A 20,927-nucleotide genomic window follows, 5' to 3' on the forward strand; every position below is an offset into this window, starting at 1 on the left:
TTTACAATAACCTAAGATAAGCACTGCATTGTGATAAAGCGAACTGCACTAATACTGTACAGTACCTTATCTAAATTAGAGCTATACTCATAGTGGGGTTTGATTCTAATTTCATCATCATGCTTTGGTTTTGGTTTTGCAATACCACCATCAAGTGTTTTGGTTCGGAATTCAGATTTAGGGGTCTACTTACTAAGCCTTGGATGGAGATAAAGTCGCTGGAGATAAAGTACCAGCCAATCAGCTCCTAACTGCCATGCCACAGGCTGTGTTTGAAAAATGACAGTTAGGAGCCGATTGGCTGGTACTTTATCTCCAGCGACTTTATCTCCATCCAAGGCTTAGTAAATAGAGCCCTTAAACTTCTAATCTTAGGTTTTGGAGCTCTTGAAAATTTATAAAAACTGCTAAAATCTTGTAATTTTGGCAATCCAAAACCTGAAATTCAGATTTAAAACCCAAATTCTAAACCACTTGTAGAACCGTCCTGGTACTCGGTTCGGATCTTCTCAGGAGATCCAACCCGAGTTTTGGTTCAGAACCACAAAATTCAGCTGGGTTCAGATTTCCAGAGAACCGAACAGCACATCTCTAATCTAAATATGATATGGTCATGTATAAGCCTTCAGTGAAATATTTGTGTCAATTGCTAAATTCTGTTGTTTTTTCTTCTTGTAGGATCTTACATACATCTATTTAGAGAGTTCATATGACAACCTTCAGAGACCACAGCAGTAACACTAGATGATACAATGAAATGATTTACAGTACATAAAGAAGTATATCTTGCCACTGCCAGTGACATTGTGGACTTATGAAAATTCAACCAAGAAGCTTTGAAGATACACAGATATCAACTATATATCTCAATGGGGTGTAGTATGGTATGCCGGCGGCTGGGATCCTGACCGCCAGCATACCGGCAGCTGGTAGAGCGCAAATGAGACCCTTGTGGGCACGGTGGCGCACTATGCGTGCCACGCTGTTTATTCTCCCTCCAGGGGGGTCGTGGACCCCCAAGAGGGAGCATAGTTGTTGGTATGCCAGGTGTCGGTATTCCGGCGCCGGTATACTGACCGCCGGGATCCCAACAGCCGGCATACTGAATACCACCCATCTCAATGAACCTAATCCTGAGCTTTGGCTTTCAAATTACTGCCCATTCAAAGTTGATGTCCAAAATGTGTTATGTGTTATGTGTTATGAGTACACAAGCTCTGTCTTTATTTGTCTTTTATTTCCTGTGTTGTATTTTGACATTTTAATGTTATTATTACATTGGTATTTGTGTACCAGTATAAATGCACTTGCCTGTATAAGGTGCACCTTTATTATAACTATTTCTGTAGCTTCTCCATATTGAACAGGTCTTTACAGATAATAATTAGTCACTCACACTAGTCCTTTCTCCTTCAGAGCTTACAGACTAAGGGGTACATTTACTAAGCAGTGATAAGAGTGGAGAAGTGAGCCAGTGGATACATTTCAACCAATCAGCAGATCTGTATCATTTTATAATATGCAAATTATAGATGTTACTTCAGTGCTGATTGGTTGCCATGGGCATCTTCTCCACTGGCTCATGTCTCCGCCTTTATCCCTGCTTAGTAAATGTACCCCTTAATTCTGTATCGCACAATACACACATTTTGTCAGCAGCCAATAAACATACCAGAATGATTTTGGACTGTAGGAGAAAGCCATAGCTGTGAGGAAACTGGAGGGCATATTTTGTTTTTTGCACCATGCCAGCTAACCTGGTAGCAGTGTTAAGCTGGGTACACCCTAGATGACGGATCGGAACAACACATCGTTATAAATGTCTAGTGTGTACGCACTATGTCGCTGAGGGTGCGTGCTCCCATATGTCATCAGTGACATCCTCCATCAGACCTACATCGCTGGCATCGGCAAGTGTGTATGCACTTGTTAATGCCGGCACCTCCGCCGGGTCATGTCGCCACCAATGTCATGTTTGGCACACATCGTCTAATGTGTACCCAGCATTATGCTTCAGCCTAGGATGCACAGTAGCTTTAGGAGCTCGGAGGTTATACACAAAAATAGGCTTTATTGCACAAAGTCAACTCATATAATACAAATGCCAGGGGATTTACCAACAGAGACGGCCATAGGCATAGGCAAACTAGGCAATTGCCTAGGGCATTTGATATGCCTAGGGGCATCATCAGCTTCTGCTGATTAAAATGATATGCGGCATGCCTATATTCTGTATGTGGCATTTCATATGCAGATACAGCCACAGTCTCACACAGTATATAGGCATGCCGCATATCATTTTAATTAGCAGAAGCTGCTTGTGCATCCTAGCCACATAGCAATGCAAATAAGATGCATTTTCATAATAAATAGGCACCAGATGTTAGCAGAGCTGCCAGATGACACGCCAGGAACTATATGTGTCATTATGTGTATAAGGGCATTAATAATGTGTAACATATGTGTAAGGGGCACTATGTGTGTCATTATGTGTATAAGGGCACTAATAATGTACGGCATATGTGTAAGGGACATTATGTGTGTCATTATGTGTATAAAGGCATTAACAATGTGTGGCACATGTGTAAGGGAAATTATGTGTATAAGGGCATTAATAAGGGTTGTCATAATGTGTAATGCGCATTATGTTTATAAGGACATTAATAATGTGTGTCATATGTGTAAGGGGCATTACTGTGTGGTATTATGTGTATAAATGCATTACCAATGTGTGGAATTATGTGTATAAGGTGCTCTACTGTGTGGCATAACGTATAGAAAGGGCACTACTGTGTGGTCTAATGTGAATAAAGAGCAATATGGCGTGGTGTAATGAGAATAAAGAGCAATATGGTGTGGTGTAATGTGAATAAGGAGCAATATGGTGTGGTGTAATGAGAATAAAGTGCAATATGGTGTGGTGTAATGTGAATAAGGAGCAATTCAGTATGATGTTATGTGAATGAGGGGTAACCTATATAAGGTAAAGTGCATAGGTGTGCGCAGGGGGTGTGTGCGCAGGGGGGGGGGTGCGCTGGTGTGCACAGGCACCTCCTAATGTCTGGCAGCCCGATCTCACATTCCTGATGCAGCGATAGCCGAGCAGGCTGATTACTGTCCCATCTGCGCTGCACCCTGTCAGGACTGCATTACTGACCAGACGCCTGGGTTAATCAAGGGTGCCACTGCCACCGGCTTTCAATCTCCCGACTCCACCTCCATGTACAAAGACAGCGTGATCTGACGTGATTACGTCATGCTGCTCGCACACTCACCCGTCACACCCGCCACATGCCCACCTCTCTCCTTCTATGCTATTCCAACGCCAGCCACTGATGAGGAGCAGCATGTAGCCAGCGTTCCTTTTAGGAAGACAAATTCAATACTGGCAGGCGGTCGGCAGCAGTATTGACACGTCACTCGTTTTTCCTGCAGCAGCAGTACTAGTCTGCGACTGTCAGTGTCAGTGAGTGACTGACTTGTAAGTAAGCTGCTGCAGCTTGCAGGGGAAAGAGAGGGGGAGCCAGACCAGGCTGAGGAGGAGCACTGTAATTGCAGTGAGTGCCATCAGGGGTGTTTGTTTGGTGCACACCACAACATCTGACAATGTATTTGCTTTATTAGGATTGGTCCAAGGGTGGATATTTTATATTGCATTGACCGTCAATAGATGGTGCTAGACACGCCCAAAAGGCGGTGCTATACACACCCCTCCGACGGTGCACCCCTTAATAAAATGTGCTGCGCACGCCTATGGTAAAGTGGTACTACTGTGTGATGTAATGTGAATAAGGGACACTATCGCATTATAAATTGTGAATAAAGTTGCACTACTGTGAGGCATAAGTTGAATTGGGGTTACTTGTGTGTTCATGCCCCTTGCCAGCAAAACCACATACCTTTTTGGGCTGTGTGCCGAATGTGCACACTGTTCTTATTTAAATTACAGGGGGTAGGGAAAAAAAAGGACTGCTATGGGTGGGGGGTGATGGTGCTGGGAAAGGGGTGCAGGGTCAGAGGCGGAACTAGCGGTGGTGCTAGGCGGCACCAGCCAAAATCTTGCCTAGGGCATCATATTGGTTAGGGCCGGCTCTGGCTAGCTTTACTGGGTGGCTGGTTCCGTGGGTGCTCCTCTGTGTCCGTGGGTGCTTAGGCCCAGGAGCATCTACGGAATCAGTGAATATGAGACCCGTTATGTCAAATTAAAGTGAATATTTCTTTTTCTGGGCTGTCTGATAACCATTCACCAGTAAAAATTAAGGATCAACAGATTTGCATAAAAAGAGAGACCTCTTTTTGTATCATGAATTAATAGCTGTAATGATAATTGTTACTTTTTAGAATGAACAAGCTGGAATTAATGATGAAGAACATCCATATACTGTAAGTACCATATTGTAAAAGGTAATTAAAAAGCTATAAATGCTTCATGATATACAAAATAATAATGGCACAATATGTTGGTACTGTAAATAAGCTTTGCAATAAATTATTTTATTTGAAAATATGTTTTATCTTGTTGAGTAAAACCCATACAAAGTATAGGATTCCGGCATCACTCTCCTGACCCTGTCGAGATTCCGGCTTCAGCATTCTGACGGGTGTCGGTATTCCGGCATCGGTATTCCAACTGCAAGGATCCCGACAGCTGGCATCTTAACCGAATCCCATTAGGAGTGGAGATATATATATATATATATATATATATATATATATACATGTGCTTATTTATCTTTCTTTTAAATCATGATCTTTTATAGGAATTTATTGTGCTGTTTCTTATTTAGAATTTGTATCATACATGAATATAGTTTTGGAATCTTTTCACAATTATAACTTTGTTGTTGGCCATTGAAAATTATTATAAAAGTTTCTTTAACACTATCCGAGGACCTAATTCAGACCTGATCGTAGCAGCAAATTTGTTAGCAGATGGCCAAAACCATGTGCACTGCAAACAAAAGTTTGTACAGTCTCTGCACAGCTCAGGACTTATTCAGACACTGCGATGATAGGACCAGGAGCTGACATCAGGAACCCTCCCTCCAAACAGCTGGGCATGCCTGCGTTTTTCCGGACATTCCCTAGAAACGGTCAGTTGACGCCCACAAACTGCCTCTTCCTCTCAATCTTCTTGCGATCGCCAGTGCGATCGCTTTCTTCGTAAAAACCATTGCTGTCCGGTGATCCCCGGCGGTGGCGGTGGATGTGTCTGAGCATTGCGGAGCATACGCATGCGCAGTTCAGACCCGATTGCACCGCTGCAAAAAAAGCTAGCATGCGATCAGGTCTGAATGACCCCCGTGGTTTTCCCCATCTGCTAACAAATTTTCTGCTACGATCAGGCCCCTAGTCATTTAGCTACCATATTATCAGAGCTTCACAACTTCATATGCATTTCCTAACATTTCAAATAAAAAATTGTATTTTTGGGAAAGAGGAAAAGGATGTGTAAGCATACATAAATGAGGATGTACTGTGCAGAGCAGTCACACACAAGGGCGTAGCCAGGGTCGTAACTAGAGGGGGGAGGGGGGGCTAAGGGGGCATGCGCCCCAGATGCAGGATTTGACGGGGCGCCAAGGAGTTACAGAGGAGCAGGGTTTGTTTGTGTTTTTTTACCACCAGTTCTGTGCTGCTCCATTGAGACAGCAGACAGCTCCACGGGCAATGTATTTGACCCACCTGTCTGCCGCAGCTGGCTCCGACGCTGTGCGAGTGAGCTCCAGTACCTGGGATCTCTCCTATGTCGGCTACTGTCTTCTTATACTGTCTTCTTTGCCATGCAGTGCTGCAACTAGCGTGCAGTGCACCATGCAAGCTATAGAAGCGCACTGTGCTCCCAGTTAGCAGTATCAACCTCCACTTTGCCTCCCAGATAGGGGGATTTGGTGTAGCTTAAAAGCTGGTGTAGTGCAGTGATGTAGTGTACCGTATAGGGTATGTAGTGTAGTAATGTATTGCTGTATATAGGGGCATGTAGTGCATTAATGTGGTGTAACATATAAGGGGATGTAGTGTAGTGATGTAGTGTAGCATATAGGGTATGTGCAGTGCATAGGGGCATGTAGTGTAGTGATGTAGTTCAGCGTATAGGGGATGTAGTATAGTGATGTAGTGCAGTGGATAAGGGCATGTAGTGCAGTGATGTTATGATATAGGGGGTCTTTCAGCGTTTTTTGCAGTGCTACGATCAGGTCAGAACTGTGCATGCATATGCACCACAATGCACAGGCGCGTCACAGGGGTACAAAGCGGTTCATTGCTCTGCGATGGGTTTGTGTGAAGAATCCATTCGCACAGACGATCGCAAGGTGATTGACAGGAAAAAGGCATTTGTGGGTGGCAACTGACCGTTTTCTGGGAGTGGTTGGAAAAACACAGGCGTGTCCAGGCGTTTTCAGGGCGGGTCTCTGACGTCAATTCCAGCCCCGGACAGGCTGAAGTGATCGCAGCGGCTGAGTAAGTTCTGGTCTACTCAGAAACTGCTCCAATTTTTTTAGTACAGCTCGGGTGCACATGCGATCGCACACTTGCAAAGTTAAAATACACTCCCCGGTGGGCGGCGACTATGCTATCGCAGGACTGCAAAAAACAGCTAGCGAGGGTTTGTGGCCTACCACCTCATTGGTTTGACTAACCATTAGAGAGTGCAATGTCTGGGCTCCTTCATAAATATATACAAATTCAGCTGCTGCATGCATGGTAATGTACCAGATTAATAACAGATTAATAACAGCAATGCACTGTAGAAAATACACCATAGTCTAGTAAGGTAACATATGTATAATGTATAATTCAAGTTCACAGTCTAGAACCTGATCTTTAGAGCAGGAGGTGCCCCCCGCATTATTCCAGCAATTTTCTAGTGATTTGCAAATCACTGCATGTAATAGCGAGAAAATAGCTGCAAAATCACCACAATCTTGAAACACATGTTGGCAGACATCATTGTTATTTTTTTAAGATAGTAGTTGTTGAATGTAATAAGTTTTTAATTGAACATTCACCAAAAATGCACCAGAAAAATTGCAATAGAGAGGCATCTGGTTAGTTAGATAGCTGCACCGCAAGCTATATGGCCTGACAGCTGTTTGTGTTTCTCCGAAGGTATAACTAGCTCTAACTCTGGAGCTTAGGCTGGTAGTTGCCAAACCTGGGAGAGAGAGAACAATGGGTACCCCCGAAAAAAGCCACTACCACCAGTTGTCTTACTTGCCAGTTATCAAAACTCTGGTCATCACAGACTGCGTAAAAAAAAATTGGTGACATAAAATAGGTGACTGATTAAATAGAAAATACCGGCATCACTGATTACATCACAATGAATGAAATCACAGTGGAATATATTACAAGCATTACAAAGGGTGTATTCACTGTACAAAAGGAATGAGGTCAGTGGCATCAAATAGATCCTATCAGAATGGGTGATATAACTGATCCCAAACACTGATGACATCACAATTTGTATTTTATTGGTCAAATCACTACTGACATTATATTTACAGATAACATTACTAATGACCTCACCATGTGTATTTATACTGATGACATTGAAATGGTAAACACCAATGACATCACAAATGCTTAAGTTTGAAAGCAATGTAATTTACATCGTATGAATAACATCACTGCTGACAGGTAAAGCGTTACATAACTAATGATGTGTCAATATGTAAATTCACTAAAGACAACTACCATCGGTGATGAAATGACAATAAATAAATGAAAAAGAATGAAACTAATGAGTAGACTGAGTTATGATATTAAAGTTGTGATTACGCGATTGATGACATCATCAAACATGATGACATTATTATAATGTACAGTATCATGATGTGTGATACGTGCAGTGGCTGCACTGGATCAGTTCTAGTCTGCAGTGCTTCCCTGGAACCAGATAAATCCGGCATGCAATCCGTTATATATTCATATACCAACCCTGCATAAACTATAGAACATTTCCATTATATAAATCATTTTATTTTATTCTAATCTGATACACAGGGGGGCAGATGTATTAAGCCTGGGGAAGTGATAAAGCAGTGATAAGTGTAAGGCGATAGCGCACCAGCCAATCAGCTCCTGTCATTTTTCAAACCCGTAATGATTGGCTTGTGCATTATCACCTTCCACTTATCACTGCTTTATCACTTCTCCAGGCATTAATTAATCTGCCGGTTGGTTCTGTAAAGGACCGTATTCATGGCCCGATTTGGGAGATTTGTGTGCTGAGCAAACCGGTCAACGCACATCTCTCTCCTCCCGCTTAGCACAGCGCGATGTGTGCTGAGTGTGCGGGGGGAGACGGGTGGGCGTCTCATTCCACCCAGCGAGTGACAGAAATGAGCGTCCCGCTAGATTGAGCCTGCATGCAGGCCAATCTAGCACCATCGCTATCACTGTAGGGGGTACACACGGAGCGATAATGCTTAAAATCTAAGCAATCTAGTCAGATTGCTTAGATTATCGCTCCGTGTGTACCCCCCTTTACAATAACCTAAGATAAGCACTGCATTGTGATAAAGCGAACTGCACTAATACTGTACAGTACCTTATCTAAATTAGAGCTATACTCATAGTGGGGTTTGATTCTAATTTCATCATCATGCTTTGGTTTTGGTTTTGCAATACCACCATCAAGTGTTTTGGTTCGGAATTCAGATTTAGGGGTCTACTTACTAAGCCTTGGATGGAGATAAAGTCGCTGGAGATAAAGTACCAGCCAATCAGCTCCTAACTGCCATGCCACAGGCTGTGTTTGAAAAATGACAGTTAGGAGCCGATTGGCTGGTACTTTATCTCCAGCGACTTTATCTCCATCCAAGGCTTAGTAAATAGAGCCCTTAAACTTCTAATCTTAGGTTTTGGAGCTCTTGAAAATTTATAAAAACTGCTAAAATCTTGTAATTTTGGCAATCCAAAACCTGAAATTCAGATTTAAAACCCAAATTCTAAACCACTTGTAGAACCGTCCTGGTACTCGGTTCGGATCTTCTCAGGAGATCCAACCCGAGTTTTGGTTCAGAACCACAAAATTCAGCTGGGTTCAGATTTCCAGAGAACCGAACAGCACATCTCTAATCTAAATATGATATGGTCATGTATAAGCCTTCAGTGAAATATTTGTGTCAATTGCTAAATTCTGTTGTTTTTTCTTCTTGTAGGATCTTACATACATCTATTTAGAGAGTTCATATGACAACCTTCAGAGACCACAGCAGTAACACTAGATGATACAATGAAATGATTTACAGTACATAAAGAAGTATATCTTGCCACTGCCAGTGACATTGTGGACTTATGAAAATTCAACCAAGAAGCTTTGAAGATACACAGATATCAACTATATATCTCAATGGGGTGTAGTATGGTATGCCGGCGGCTGGGATCCTGACCGCCAGCATACCGGCAGCTGGTAGAGCGCAAATGAGACCCTTGTGGGCACGGTGGCGCACTATGCGTGCCACGCTGTTTATTCTCCCTCCAGGGGGGTCGTGGACCCCCAAGAGGGAGCATAGTTGTTGGTATGCCAGGTGTCGGTATTCCGGCGCCGGTATACTGACCGCCGGGATCCCAACAGCCGGCATACTGAATACCACCCATCTCAATGAACCTAATCCTGAGCTTTGGCTTTCAAATTACTGCCCATTCAAAGTTGATGTCCAAAATGTGTTATGTGTTATGTGTTATGAGTACACAAGCTCTGTCTTTATTTGTCTTTTATTTCCTGTGTTGTATTTTGACATTTTAATGTTATTATTACATTGGTATTTGTGTACCAGTATAAATGCACTTGCCTGTATAAGGTGCACCTTTATTATAACTATTTCTGTAGCTTCTCCATATTGAACAGGTCTTTACAGATAATAATTAGTCACTCACACTAGTCCTTTCTCCTTCAGAGCTTACAGACTAAGGGGTACATTTACTAAGCAGTGATAAGAGTGGAGAAGTGAGCCAGTGGATACATTTCAACCAATCAGCAGATCTGTATCATTTTATAATATGCAAATTATAGATGTTACTTCAGTGCTGATTGGTTGCCATGGGCATCTTCTCCACTGGCTCATGTCTCCGCCTTTATCCCTGCTTAGTAAATGTACCCCTTAATTCTGTATCGCACAATACACACATTTTGTCAGCAGCCAATAAACATACCAGAATGATTTTGGACTGTAGGAGAAAGCCATAGCTGTGAGGAAACTGGAGGGCATATTTTGTTTTTTGCACCATGCCAGCTAACCTGGTAGCAGTGTTAAGCTGGGTACACCCTAGATGACGGATCGGAACAACACATCGTTATAAATGTCTAGTGTGTACGCACTATGTCGCTGAGGGTGCGTGCTCCCATATGTCATCAGTGACATCCTCCATCAGACCTACATCGCTGGCATCGGCAAGTGTGTATGCACTTGTTAATGCCGGCACCTCCGCCGGGTCATGTCGCCACCAATGTCATGTTTGGCACACATCGTCTAATGTGTACCCAGCATTATGCTTCAGCCTAGGATGCACAGTAGCTTTAGGAGCTCGGAGGTTATACACAAAAATAGGCTTTATTGCACAAAGTCAACTCATATAATACAAATGCCAGGGGATTTACCAACAGAGACGGCCATAGGCATAGGCAAACTAGGCAATTGCCTAGGGCATTTGATATGCCTAGGGGCATCATCAGCTTCTGCTGATTAAAATGATATGCGGCATGCCTATATTCTGTATGTGGCATTTCATATGCAGATACAGCCACAGTCTCACACAGTATATAGGCATGCTGCATATCAGTTTAATCAGCAATAGCTTCTTGTGCATCCTAGCCACATAGCAATGCAAATAAGATGCATTTTCATTAAAAAAAAGGTGCCCGACGTTAGCATTGATGCAAGATTTGTAAGGACACATCTGTATCCAAGCAGAGGCAGAGGTCACAGTGTTAGTGGAAGTGTGAGTGCTATGTGCATGTAGTGTTCGGAATGTGTGTAAGGAGCATTATGTGTGTCATGTAAAAATGCATTAATAATGTGCAACATATGTGTAAAGGGCCACTATGTGTGTCATTATGTGTATAAGGGCATTAATAATATGCGGCATATGTGTAAGGGACATTATGTGTAAAAGGGCATTAATAAAGGTTGTCATAATGTGTAAGGTGCATTATGTTTATAAGGACATTAATGTGCCTCATATGTGTAAGGGGCATTACTGTGTGGAATTGTGTATAAATGCATTACTAATGTGTGGCATTATGTGTATAAGGTGCTCTACTATGTGGCGTTGCATATAGAAAGGGCACTACTGTGTCGTCTAATGTGAATAAAGAGCAATAAGGTGTGGTGTAATGTGAATAAGGAGCAATTCAGTGTGATGTAATGTGAATAAGGGGCTCTACTGTGAGAAATAACGTTTATAAGGTAAAGTGATACTACTGTGCAATGTAATATGAATTATGGACAATATTGCAAGATAAAATGTGACTAAAGTTGCAGTACTGTGTGGCGTAATTGGAATTGGGGGTACTATTGTTTGGCCATGCCCCTTCCCAGCAAGAAGATGCCCCTTTTTGGGCTGTGCATCAAACGTGCGAACTGTTCCTATTTAAAATATAGGGGGTACAAGGACTGCTATGGGTGAGGGGTGATGGTGCTGGGAAAGAGGTGCAAGGTCAGAGGCAGAACCAGCGGTGGTGCTAGGGGGTACCAGCCAAAATCTTGCCTAGGGCATCATATTGGTTAGGGCTGGCTCTGTTTACCAAGATACTGCCTAAACTACAACCCTACCCAGGGGAGCAATAGTCATAAGGGCCGATTCAGACCTGATCCCTAGGCTGCGTTTTCGCACAGCAGGCAATCAGGTCTAAACTGCGCATGCGTATGCACCGCAATGCACAGGCGCGTCGCTCGGGTACAAGCGGATCGCCACTCAGCGATGGGTTTATGCGACAAATCCGTTTGTACGGGCAAATGCAAGGAGATTTTCTCACTTCTGCACATGCACGCGCGCCACTGCGCGCATGCTGAGGACTCAGCTACGATCACACGCGATCACAAGCTAAGTCCTGGGGGGGACCGGAACGGGGCATCGACGCACCGTGTTGTAGGCATCGGCGCATGGTTTGGGGGGCAGAGCCTGCTGCTATTGAATTTCTATGTATATTACAGTATATATTAAGGTTGTTTGTCTTTGTCCCACTACAGGAAAACGTTATAAAATAGTTGTCTCTCAGTTAGGTGGAGCTATAAACAGTACCCAGGTTTAGTAAACTATTAGTTTGATTCTACTATACACCATTGGTTTATATTTAATATACACAATCCATACCTCCCAACATGACCCATTCCAGGAGGGACAAAATGCTCTCTACCTGGACTTCCCTCTTAATTACTGATTGTAATCATCTCTGTTGAACTACCTTTCTTATCAATTAGTTTAACACAGGTGACGCCAATCATATATTAAGAGGGAGGTCCAGGCAGTGAGCATTTTGTCCCTCCTGGAATAGGTCATGTTGGGAGGCAGGGGCGGATTGGGAACAAAAAGTGGCCCTGGAAAAATTTGCACTAATGGCCCCACATGGGCAGCACCAGAGGTGTAAGGTCTAGCCATGGGCCATGGCAGCAGAACCCTCCCACCAAGACTTTCCAGATAGTGGGCATGTCCAGCATCAAGGGGGAAGTTAAAAGGAAATAAAGTTAAATATTATGAGCACATTATATGATACACCTTTAGAATTTAGGAAACTATATAATTCTTTAGAAAGATATATTTTCTTGCTTATTACACCAACCGTGTATCCCAATCATTATTCACTCAATCTTATATGTCAGCCAAGCAGGCAGACAGAGCATACACTAGATCAGCCGTAGCCAACCTGTGGCTCTTGAGCCGCATGCGGCTCTTTCTTTATTCAAATGTGGCTCCCGACACTCAGTCACGTGACCACAACAGATCCTGGAAACTGGTGCACTCCAACCAGACACACAGCAGCACTACGGCAACTGAAAACTGGGGAGCCAGATACTGGGCTGTAGTGACATATGAGGGTGGGCTGGAGTGACACAAGGGGGAGCAGGCTGGAGTGACACAGAAGGATCCTGGCAGGAGAGACATAATGGGGGAGCTGACTGGAGTGATATAGGAGGGTGCTGGCCAGGGGCGTCGGAATGGGGGGGGCAAGGGGGCAGCTCGCTGACCCCACACATGACAGAGGCGCCAATACTGGGGCAGAGGAGCGGCAGCGGCTATGTGAAATACCGCTGTCGCACACAGAGTTGTGGCCATCCATAATGCCAAATACAGCGCCACCCTGGCCTGAGGAAGGGACTCGCCATTAACACTCTGCAGAGCCGCTGTACGACTCTGCCGGTGGGCGGGGACAAGGGGGGGAGCAGGCTGAGCCATTGCCGGAATCAAGTGGGCGCAGCCACCAACGCCACCAAAGCTGCTGGTAAGAATTGCAGGACAGCCACAGTGGTGAATGAAGAGCAAGGCTCCTCTATATTAAAGAGTTGGACCTCACTGCTAGGCTAGTCACGCTGGTAAGCCTCTGATTATACCTGGCTGACCTGTGCTCCTCCTCACCTCTGTACTCAGTTCTGCTCCCTTTACTTCACATTGAAGGTCTGACTTCTGTCTCTCCCAGTAGGTCAGTATTTCACGAGTGTGAATGTCTCCAGCCCCCCACCAGTCACCATTGTGTATGCCCCCTCACCAGTCACCATTGTGTACACCCCTGTCCCCACTCTGGCCACAGTGTGTCTGCTGTACTGTGTAAAAAGGGGACGCTGTGTGCCGTACTGTGGAATAAGGGGACGCTGTCTGCCTTAATGTGTAAAAAGGGGACGCTGTCTGCCGTAATGTGTAAAAAGGGGACACTGTCTGCCGTAATGTGTTAAAAGGGGACGTTGTCTACCGTACTGTGTAAAAAGGGGACGCTGTCTGCTGTATGGTGTAAAAAGGGGGACTGGCTGCCGCAATGTGTAAAAAGGGGACGCTGTCTGCCGTAATGTGTAAAAGGGGCTCTACTTGGTGTAGTGGCGCTACTGTGTGGTGTAATTTGAATAATGGAGACTACTGTGCAACATAGTATGAATTGGTATTATTTTGTGGCCACACCCCTTCCCCATGAAGCCACGCCCCTATATTTTTTACACGCGACTACGGCGCGCACTGCCCGTTTTACATAAGGGGGGCCACCAATGCCGTTTCTTGCACACAGCGCTTAAATGCCTAGTTACGGCTCTGCTCCAACCCCCCCCCCCTCCCCCGCAGCTCGTCACCAGTGCATATTCCCCCCGTCACCAGTGTATATTTCCCCTAGGGCCACAGTTTGCTAGGAAGCTAGGGGCGCCAAACTGAGATTATATCTTGCCCCCCCAACCTTAAACTGTTCTGACGCCCCTGGTGCTGGCTGAAGTGACACAGTAGGAAGCTGGCTGGAGAGACAAAGGAGAATATTGGCAGGAGAGACACAATGGGGAGCTGACTGGAGTGACATAGGAGGGTGCTGGCTGGAGTGACACATTGACACATGGGGGAGCTGAAGTGTATTATGTGAATATGGCTTTTTCAATATATTTTATGTGGATCTGGATTTTTAAATTATTTTATGTGAAAGTGTCTTTTTCAATGCATTTTATGTTGATTCTGGCTTTAAAATGTATTTTATGTGGATCTGGCATTTTCATTGTATTTTATACTATGGGGTGTGGCCTAGCAGGCACAAGGTCACACCCCATTTTTGCACACGCGCCTTCGGCTTGATGTCGGCTCTTTGACGTACCTAACAAGATTTTTTGGCTCTTTGTCTCTGACTGGTTGGCCACCCCTGCACTAGATCATCTGCATCACAGGCTAAGTGGCAAAGAAATTTTCATATATGCAAATTATTTAGAATCTTATTCATTATGTCTATAAATAGGACCACATGTCCTCAAACAAAACAGGCCCCACTGGTGCGTCAGCCCACTGGGAATCTTCCCTGTAAGCCCTATGGCCAATCCACCTCTGTTGGGAGGTAAGCACAATCTAATACATACCTCCCAACATGACCCTCTCCAGGAGGGACACGATGCTCTGCTTCTGGACTTTTTTTCCTAATGTATGATTGCCGGCACCTGTGTTGAACAGGTTAATGGATATGAAAATAAGATTTTACTCACCGGTACATCTATTTCTCGTAGTCCGTAGTGGATGCTGGGACTCCGTAAGGACCATGGGGAATAGCGGCTCCGCAGGAGACTGGGCACAACTAAAGAAAGCTTTAGGACTACCTGGTGTGCACTGGCTCCTCCCACTAAGACCCTCCTCCAGACCTCAGGATACTGTGCCCGGAAGAGCTGACACAAATAGGAAGGATTTTGAATCCCGGGTAAGACTCATACCAGCCACACCAATCACACCGTATAACTCGTGATACTATACCCAGTTAACAGTATGAAATATAACTGAGCCTCTCAACAGATGGCTCAACAATAACCCTTTAGTTAGGCAATAACTATAAACAAGTATTGCAGACAATCCGCACTTGGGATGGGCGCCCAGCATCCACTACGGACTACGAGAAATAGATTTACCGGTGAGTAAAATCTTATTTTCTCTGACGTCCTAAGTGGATGCTGGGACTCCGTAAGGACCATGGGGATTATACCAAAGCTCCCAAACGGGCGGGATAGTGCGGATGACTCTGCAGCACCGAATGAGCAAACTCTAGGTCCTCCTCAGCCAGGGTATCAAACCTGTAGACTGTTGCAAAAATGTTTGAACCCGACCAAGTAACAGCTCGGCAAAGTTGTAAAGCCGAGACCCCTCGGGCAGCCGCCCAAGAAGAGCCCACCCTCCTCGTGGAATGGGCCTTTACAGATTTAGGGTGCGGCAGTCCAGCCGCAGCATGTGCAAGTTGAATCGTGCTACAGATCCAGCGAGCAATAGTCTGCTTAGAAGCAGGAGCACCCAGCTTGTTGGGTGCATACAGGATAAATAGCGAGTCAGTTTTCCTGACTCAAGCCGTCCTGGAAACATATACTTTTCAGGGCCCTGACTACATCCAGTAACTTGGAATCCTCCAAGTCCCAAGTAGCCGCAGGCACCACAATAGGTTGGTTCACATGAAAAACTGATACCACCTTAGGAAGGAATTGGGAACGAGTCCTCAATTCCGCCTTATCCATATAAAATACAGATAAGGGCTTTTGTATGACAAAGCCGCCAATTCTGATACACGCCTGGCCGACGCCACGGCCCACAGCATGACCACTTTCCACGTGAGGTATTGTAGCTCCACGGATTTAAGTGGCTCAACCCAATGCGACTTCAGGAAATCCAACACCACGTTGAGATCCCACGGTGCCACTTGAGGCACAAACAGGGGCTGACTATGCAGCACTCCCTTAACAAAAGTCCGAACTTCAGGCAGTGAAGCCAGTTCTATTTTGGAAGAAAATCGATAGAGCCGAAATCTGGACCTTCATGGAACCCAATTTTAGGCCCATAGTCACCTCTGACTGTAGGAAGTGCAGAAATCGACCTAGCTGAAATTTCTCCTTTGGGGCCTTCCTGGCCTCACAGCACGCAACATATTTCCACCATATGCGGTGATAATGGTTTGCGTTCACTTCTTTCCTAGCTTTAAATAGCGTAGGGATAACTTCCTCTGGAATGCCCTTTTCCTTCAGGATCCGGCGTTCAACCGCCATGCCGTCAAACGCAGCCGCGGTACGTCTTGGAACAGACAGGCCCCCTGCTGCAGCAGGTCCTGTCTGAGCGGCAGAGGCCATGGGTCCTCTGAGATCATTTCTTGGAGTTCTGGTTACCAAGCTCTTCTTGGCCAACCCGGAACAATGAGTATAGTTCTTACTCCTCTCCTTCTTATTATTCTCATTACCCTGGGTAAGAGAGGCAGAGAAGGGAACACATACACCGACTGGTACACCCACGGTGTTACCAGAGCGTCCACAGCTATCGCCTGAGGGTCCCTTGACCTGGCGCAATATCTTTGTAGCTTTTTGTTGAGGCGGGACGCCATCATGTCCACCTGTGGCCTTTCCCAACGATGTACAATCATTTGGAAAACTTCTGGATGAAGTCCCCACTCTCCCAGGTGGAGGTCGTGTCTTCTGAGAAAGTCTGCTTCTCAGTTGTCCACTCCGGGAATGAACACTGCTGACAGTGCTAACACATGATTTTCCGCCCATCGGAGAATCCTTGTGGCTTCTGCCATCGCCATCCTGCTTCTTGTGCTGCCCTGTCGGTTTACATGAGCGACCGCCGTGATGTTGTCTGACTGGATCAGCACCGGCCGGTGTTGAAGCAGGGGTCTAGCCTGACTTAGGGCATTGTAAATGGCCCTTAGTTCCAGAATATTTATGTGTAGGGAAGTCTCCTGACTTTTCCATAGCCTTGGAAGTTTCTTCCCTGTGTGACTGCCCCCCAGCCTCGAAGGCTGGCATCCGTGGTCACCAGGACCCAGTCCTGTATGCCGAATCTGCGGCCCCCTAGAAGATGAGCACTCTGCAGCCACCACAACAGCGACACCCTGGCCCTTGGAGACAGGGTTATCCGCCAATGCATCTGAAGATGCGACCCGGACCACTTGTCCAACAGATCCCACTGGAAAATCCTTGCATGGGACCTGGCGAATGGAATTTCTTCGTAAGAAGCTACCATCCTTCCCAGGGCTCGCGTGCATTGATGCACCGACACCTGTATACGTATTAGGAGGTCTCTGTCTAGAGACGACAACTCCTTGGACTTCTCCTCCGGGAGAAACCCTTTTTATCCTGTTCTGTGTCCAGAACCATACCCAGGAACAGTAGACGCGTCGTAGGAACCAGCTGCGACTTTGGAATATTCAGAATCCAGCCGTGCTGTTGTAGCACTTCCCGAGATAGTGCTACTCCGACGAACAACTGCTCCCTGGACCTCGCCTTTATAAGGAGATCGTCCAAGTACGGGATAATTATTTCGACCATTACCTTGGTAAATACCTCGGTGCCGGGGACAGACCAACGGCAACGTCTGGAATTGGTAATGACAATCCTGTACCACAATTTTGAGGTACTCCTGGTGAAGAGGGTAAATAGGGACATGCAGGTAAGCATCCTTGATGTCCAGTGATACCATGAAATTCTCCAGGCTTGCAATAATCGCCCTGAGCGATTCCATTTTGAACTTGAACCTTCGTATATAAGTGTTCAAGGCTTTCAATTTTAGAATGGGTCTCACCGAACCGTCTGGTTTCGGTACCACAACATTTTGGAATAGTAACCCCGGCCTTGTTGAAGGAGGGGTACCTTGATTTCACCTGCTGGAAGTACAGCTTGTGAATTGCCGCCAGTACTACCTTTCTCCGAGGGCAGCAGGCAAGGCTGATGTGAGGTAACGGCGAGGGGGAGTCGCCTCGAACTCCAGCCTGTATCCCTGTGATACTATTTGCAGAACCTAGGGATCCACCTGTGGGCAAGCCCACTGGTCCCTGAAGTTCCCGAGACGCGCCCCTACCGCACATGTCTCCACCTGTGGAGCCCCAACGTCATGCGGTGGACTCAGAGGAAGCGGGGGAAGATTTTTGATCCTGGGAACTGGCTGCTGGTGCAGCTTTTTCCTTCTTCCCTTGTCTCTGTGCAGAAAGGAAGCGCCTTTGACCCGCTTGCTTTTCTGAAGCCGAAAGGACTGTACCTGAAAATACAGTGCTTTCTTAGGCTGTGAGGAAACCCGAGGTAAAAAAATTTCTTCCCAGCTGTTGCTGTGGATACGAGGTCCCAGAGACCATCCTCAAACAATTCCTCACCCTTATAAGGCAGAATCTCCATGTGCCTTTTATAGGCAGCATCACCTGTCCACTGCCGGGTTTCTAATACCCTCCTGGCAGAATGGACATTGCATTAATTCTGGATGCCAGCCGGCAAATATCCCTCTGTGCATCCTTTATATCTAAGACGACGTCTTTAATATGCTCTATGTTAGCAAACTATTATCCCTGTCTTAGAGTATTAATATTATCTGACTGGGTATCAGACCACGCTGCAGCAGCACTATTTATGCTGAGGCAATTGCAGGTCTCAGTATATAATCTGAGTGTGTATATACAGACTTCAGGATAGCCTCCTGCTTTTTATCAGCAGGCTCCTTCAAGGTGGCCGTATCCTAAGACGGCAGTGCCACCTTTTTTGACAAACGTGTGAGCGCCTTATCCACCCTAAGGGATATCTCCCAACCTGACCTATCCTCTGGCGGGAAAGGGTACGCCATCAGTAACTTTTTAGAAATTACCAGTTTGGAGGTCCACACCTGCTGCGCCCCCTCAGGACCCAGCGCTCCAAGCTGCAGCCTGATCAGCCTATTGGTTGATCAGGCCCTGTGTATAGGGAGGAGTGTGCCAAATGGGTAGCAAGCAAGAAGCAAAAGTGGGGTGGCCTGGCTGCAGAGGGAGACGGAGGTGCACCACAGGAGCTCCTGCTAAACGGAGCCCCTAATACATCAAATAGCCCACTACAGGGCCCCAAATTGACACCCAGCACACCTCTTGTCCCTCTTACTACCCCAGCAGCACCCCTAAAGGAGCCGCGGAATCGGGGAGTGGTTCTAACTACTCCCGCGGATTGCGGCCTAGGGGAAGCCCAAAAGCCGGGGCCTCGATTTCCACACCATACCGGAGGAGGCTCCGGAGACCCACAGATCCGTCCGAGAACAGCCCCAGGACGCCGGACACCCACACCACCACTGGCCGCGGCTGAGGATCCCTCCTTACCTCCCACCGCACACCTTCACCACACAGTGCCGCCGAACCTGGCAACGCGGGGAGAGACCGCAGGACGGTCGGAGACGGCCCCGGCCGCGCGCCCACGGCTCCCAGCTGCTACGCTTTCACCGCTCCACTCCTGCTGAGCCCTCTCACCCACCGGAGAGCCATCCCGTCCCCGCTGAGACTCTGCCTGAGCTGCAGCCACTGCCCCTGCTCACCTGACTGAATCACCCCAGGGCCGCGCGCTCTGGAACCTGAGCGGCGGCCATCTTAAGTGCCGGAGACGGGAGGAGATTAGCCCGCTGGCCCGACCGCGGCCCCCCTCTCTCTCTCCCTGTCGGAATACGGCCGCAGGCGCTGGTGCCCCCGAGTGCACCCGAGACCCGGTGCCGGTGTGTCCCCTGAGACAGGAGGAAAATACCGACAGGTAACGGGGTTCCCCCTCCCCTCCCCCCCCCGAACTACTCTTAGACACTGGGAAGCCCAGTAACACCCCTGCTCCTCAGCAGGCTCACCCACGGCTGGATGGATAGAGGGGCTGATACACCTTCCGGCGACCCTCTACCGAACCATACCAGGACCAAGGGCCGAAGGTAGAGGGAGATTGGGACCTGGCGGCTGACCGGAGACCGGGGCCTCGGTCTCCAGACACCAACGCACCAAAACACCTACAGACACCGCTGATACGCGTCCCCCTGACAGACTCAACACTGAGGGGTCGAGGCCCAACACCAAGGAGGGCCGCGGACTCGGGAAATGATAAAGGCGCTGATTGTGGCCAGACCGGCTAGCGAGGGCCGGGGCATAGATTCCAACCGCCGCTGCGCAGGGCCCTGGGCTCTCCCGACATCACCCGCCTCCCCACCGGATCCTTGGATCCGCCACTGACACACCGCCACAGTAGAACTGGGGACACACACACTACCCCGCTGGGCCGAAAACAAACCTGTGACGACGGCTGTAGCGTCTCTCAGACAACAGCCAAGGGCCTTACAACCCGCCTGACCGAGGGCACTTGACGCCTAGATAACTAAGCCACCACACAAAGACCGAGACCCCGATCTAGTCATAATCACACCGGACACCCGGAGACTCCGCCTCCCCAGGAGGCCGCGGCGAGACCCCCAACACCACCACCGGTTTCTCACCGTTAAGAAACCGCGATCACGGAAGACGATCTACGACG

General features: G+C 46.9%; 1 protein-coding gene across 2 annotated transcripts in view; it reads left to right on the forward strand.

Annotated features, from left to right (window-relative positions):
• The window catches only part of LOC134915769 (carcinoembryonic antigen-related cell adhesion molecule 3-like), a 93,031-nt gene extending 81,593 nt beyond the window's left edge, over positions 1–11,438 (forward strand). Inside the window, exons 7-8 of one of the 2 annotated variants that reach the window (XR_010177398.1) lie at positions 679–4,383; positions 9,168–11,438. Coding sequence is in view for 1 of the 2 variants with exons in the window: in XM_063920152.1 (XP_063776222.1) it covers positions 679–738 (60 nt within the window). In the remaining variant the exon portion in view is untranslated. Of the gene's footprint in view, positions 1–678; positions 4,506–9,167 lie in introns of those variants that run through there. The other variant, XM_063920152.1, reaches the window with a different exon arrangement.
• The last annotated feature ends 9,489 nt before the right edge of the window (positions 11,439–20,927 follow it).

This window comes from Pseudophryne corroboree, chromosome 1 (assembly GCF_028390025.1).
Source record: "Pseudophryne corroboree isolate aPseCor3 chromosome 1, aPseCor3.hap2, whole genome shotgun sequence".
NCBI lineage: Eukaryota > Metazoa > Chordata > Amphibia > Anura > Myobatrachidae > Pseudophryne > Pseudophryne corroboree.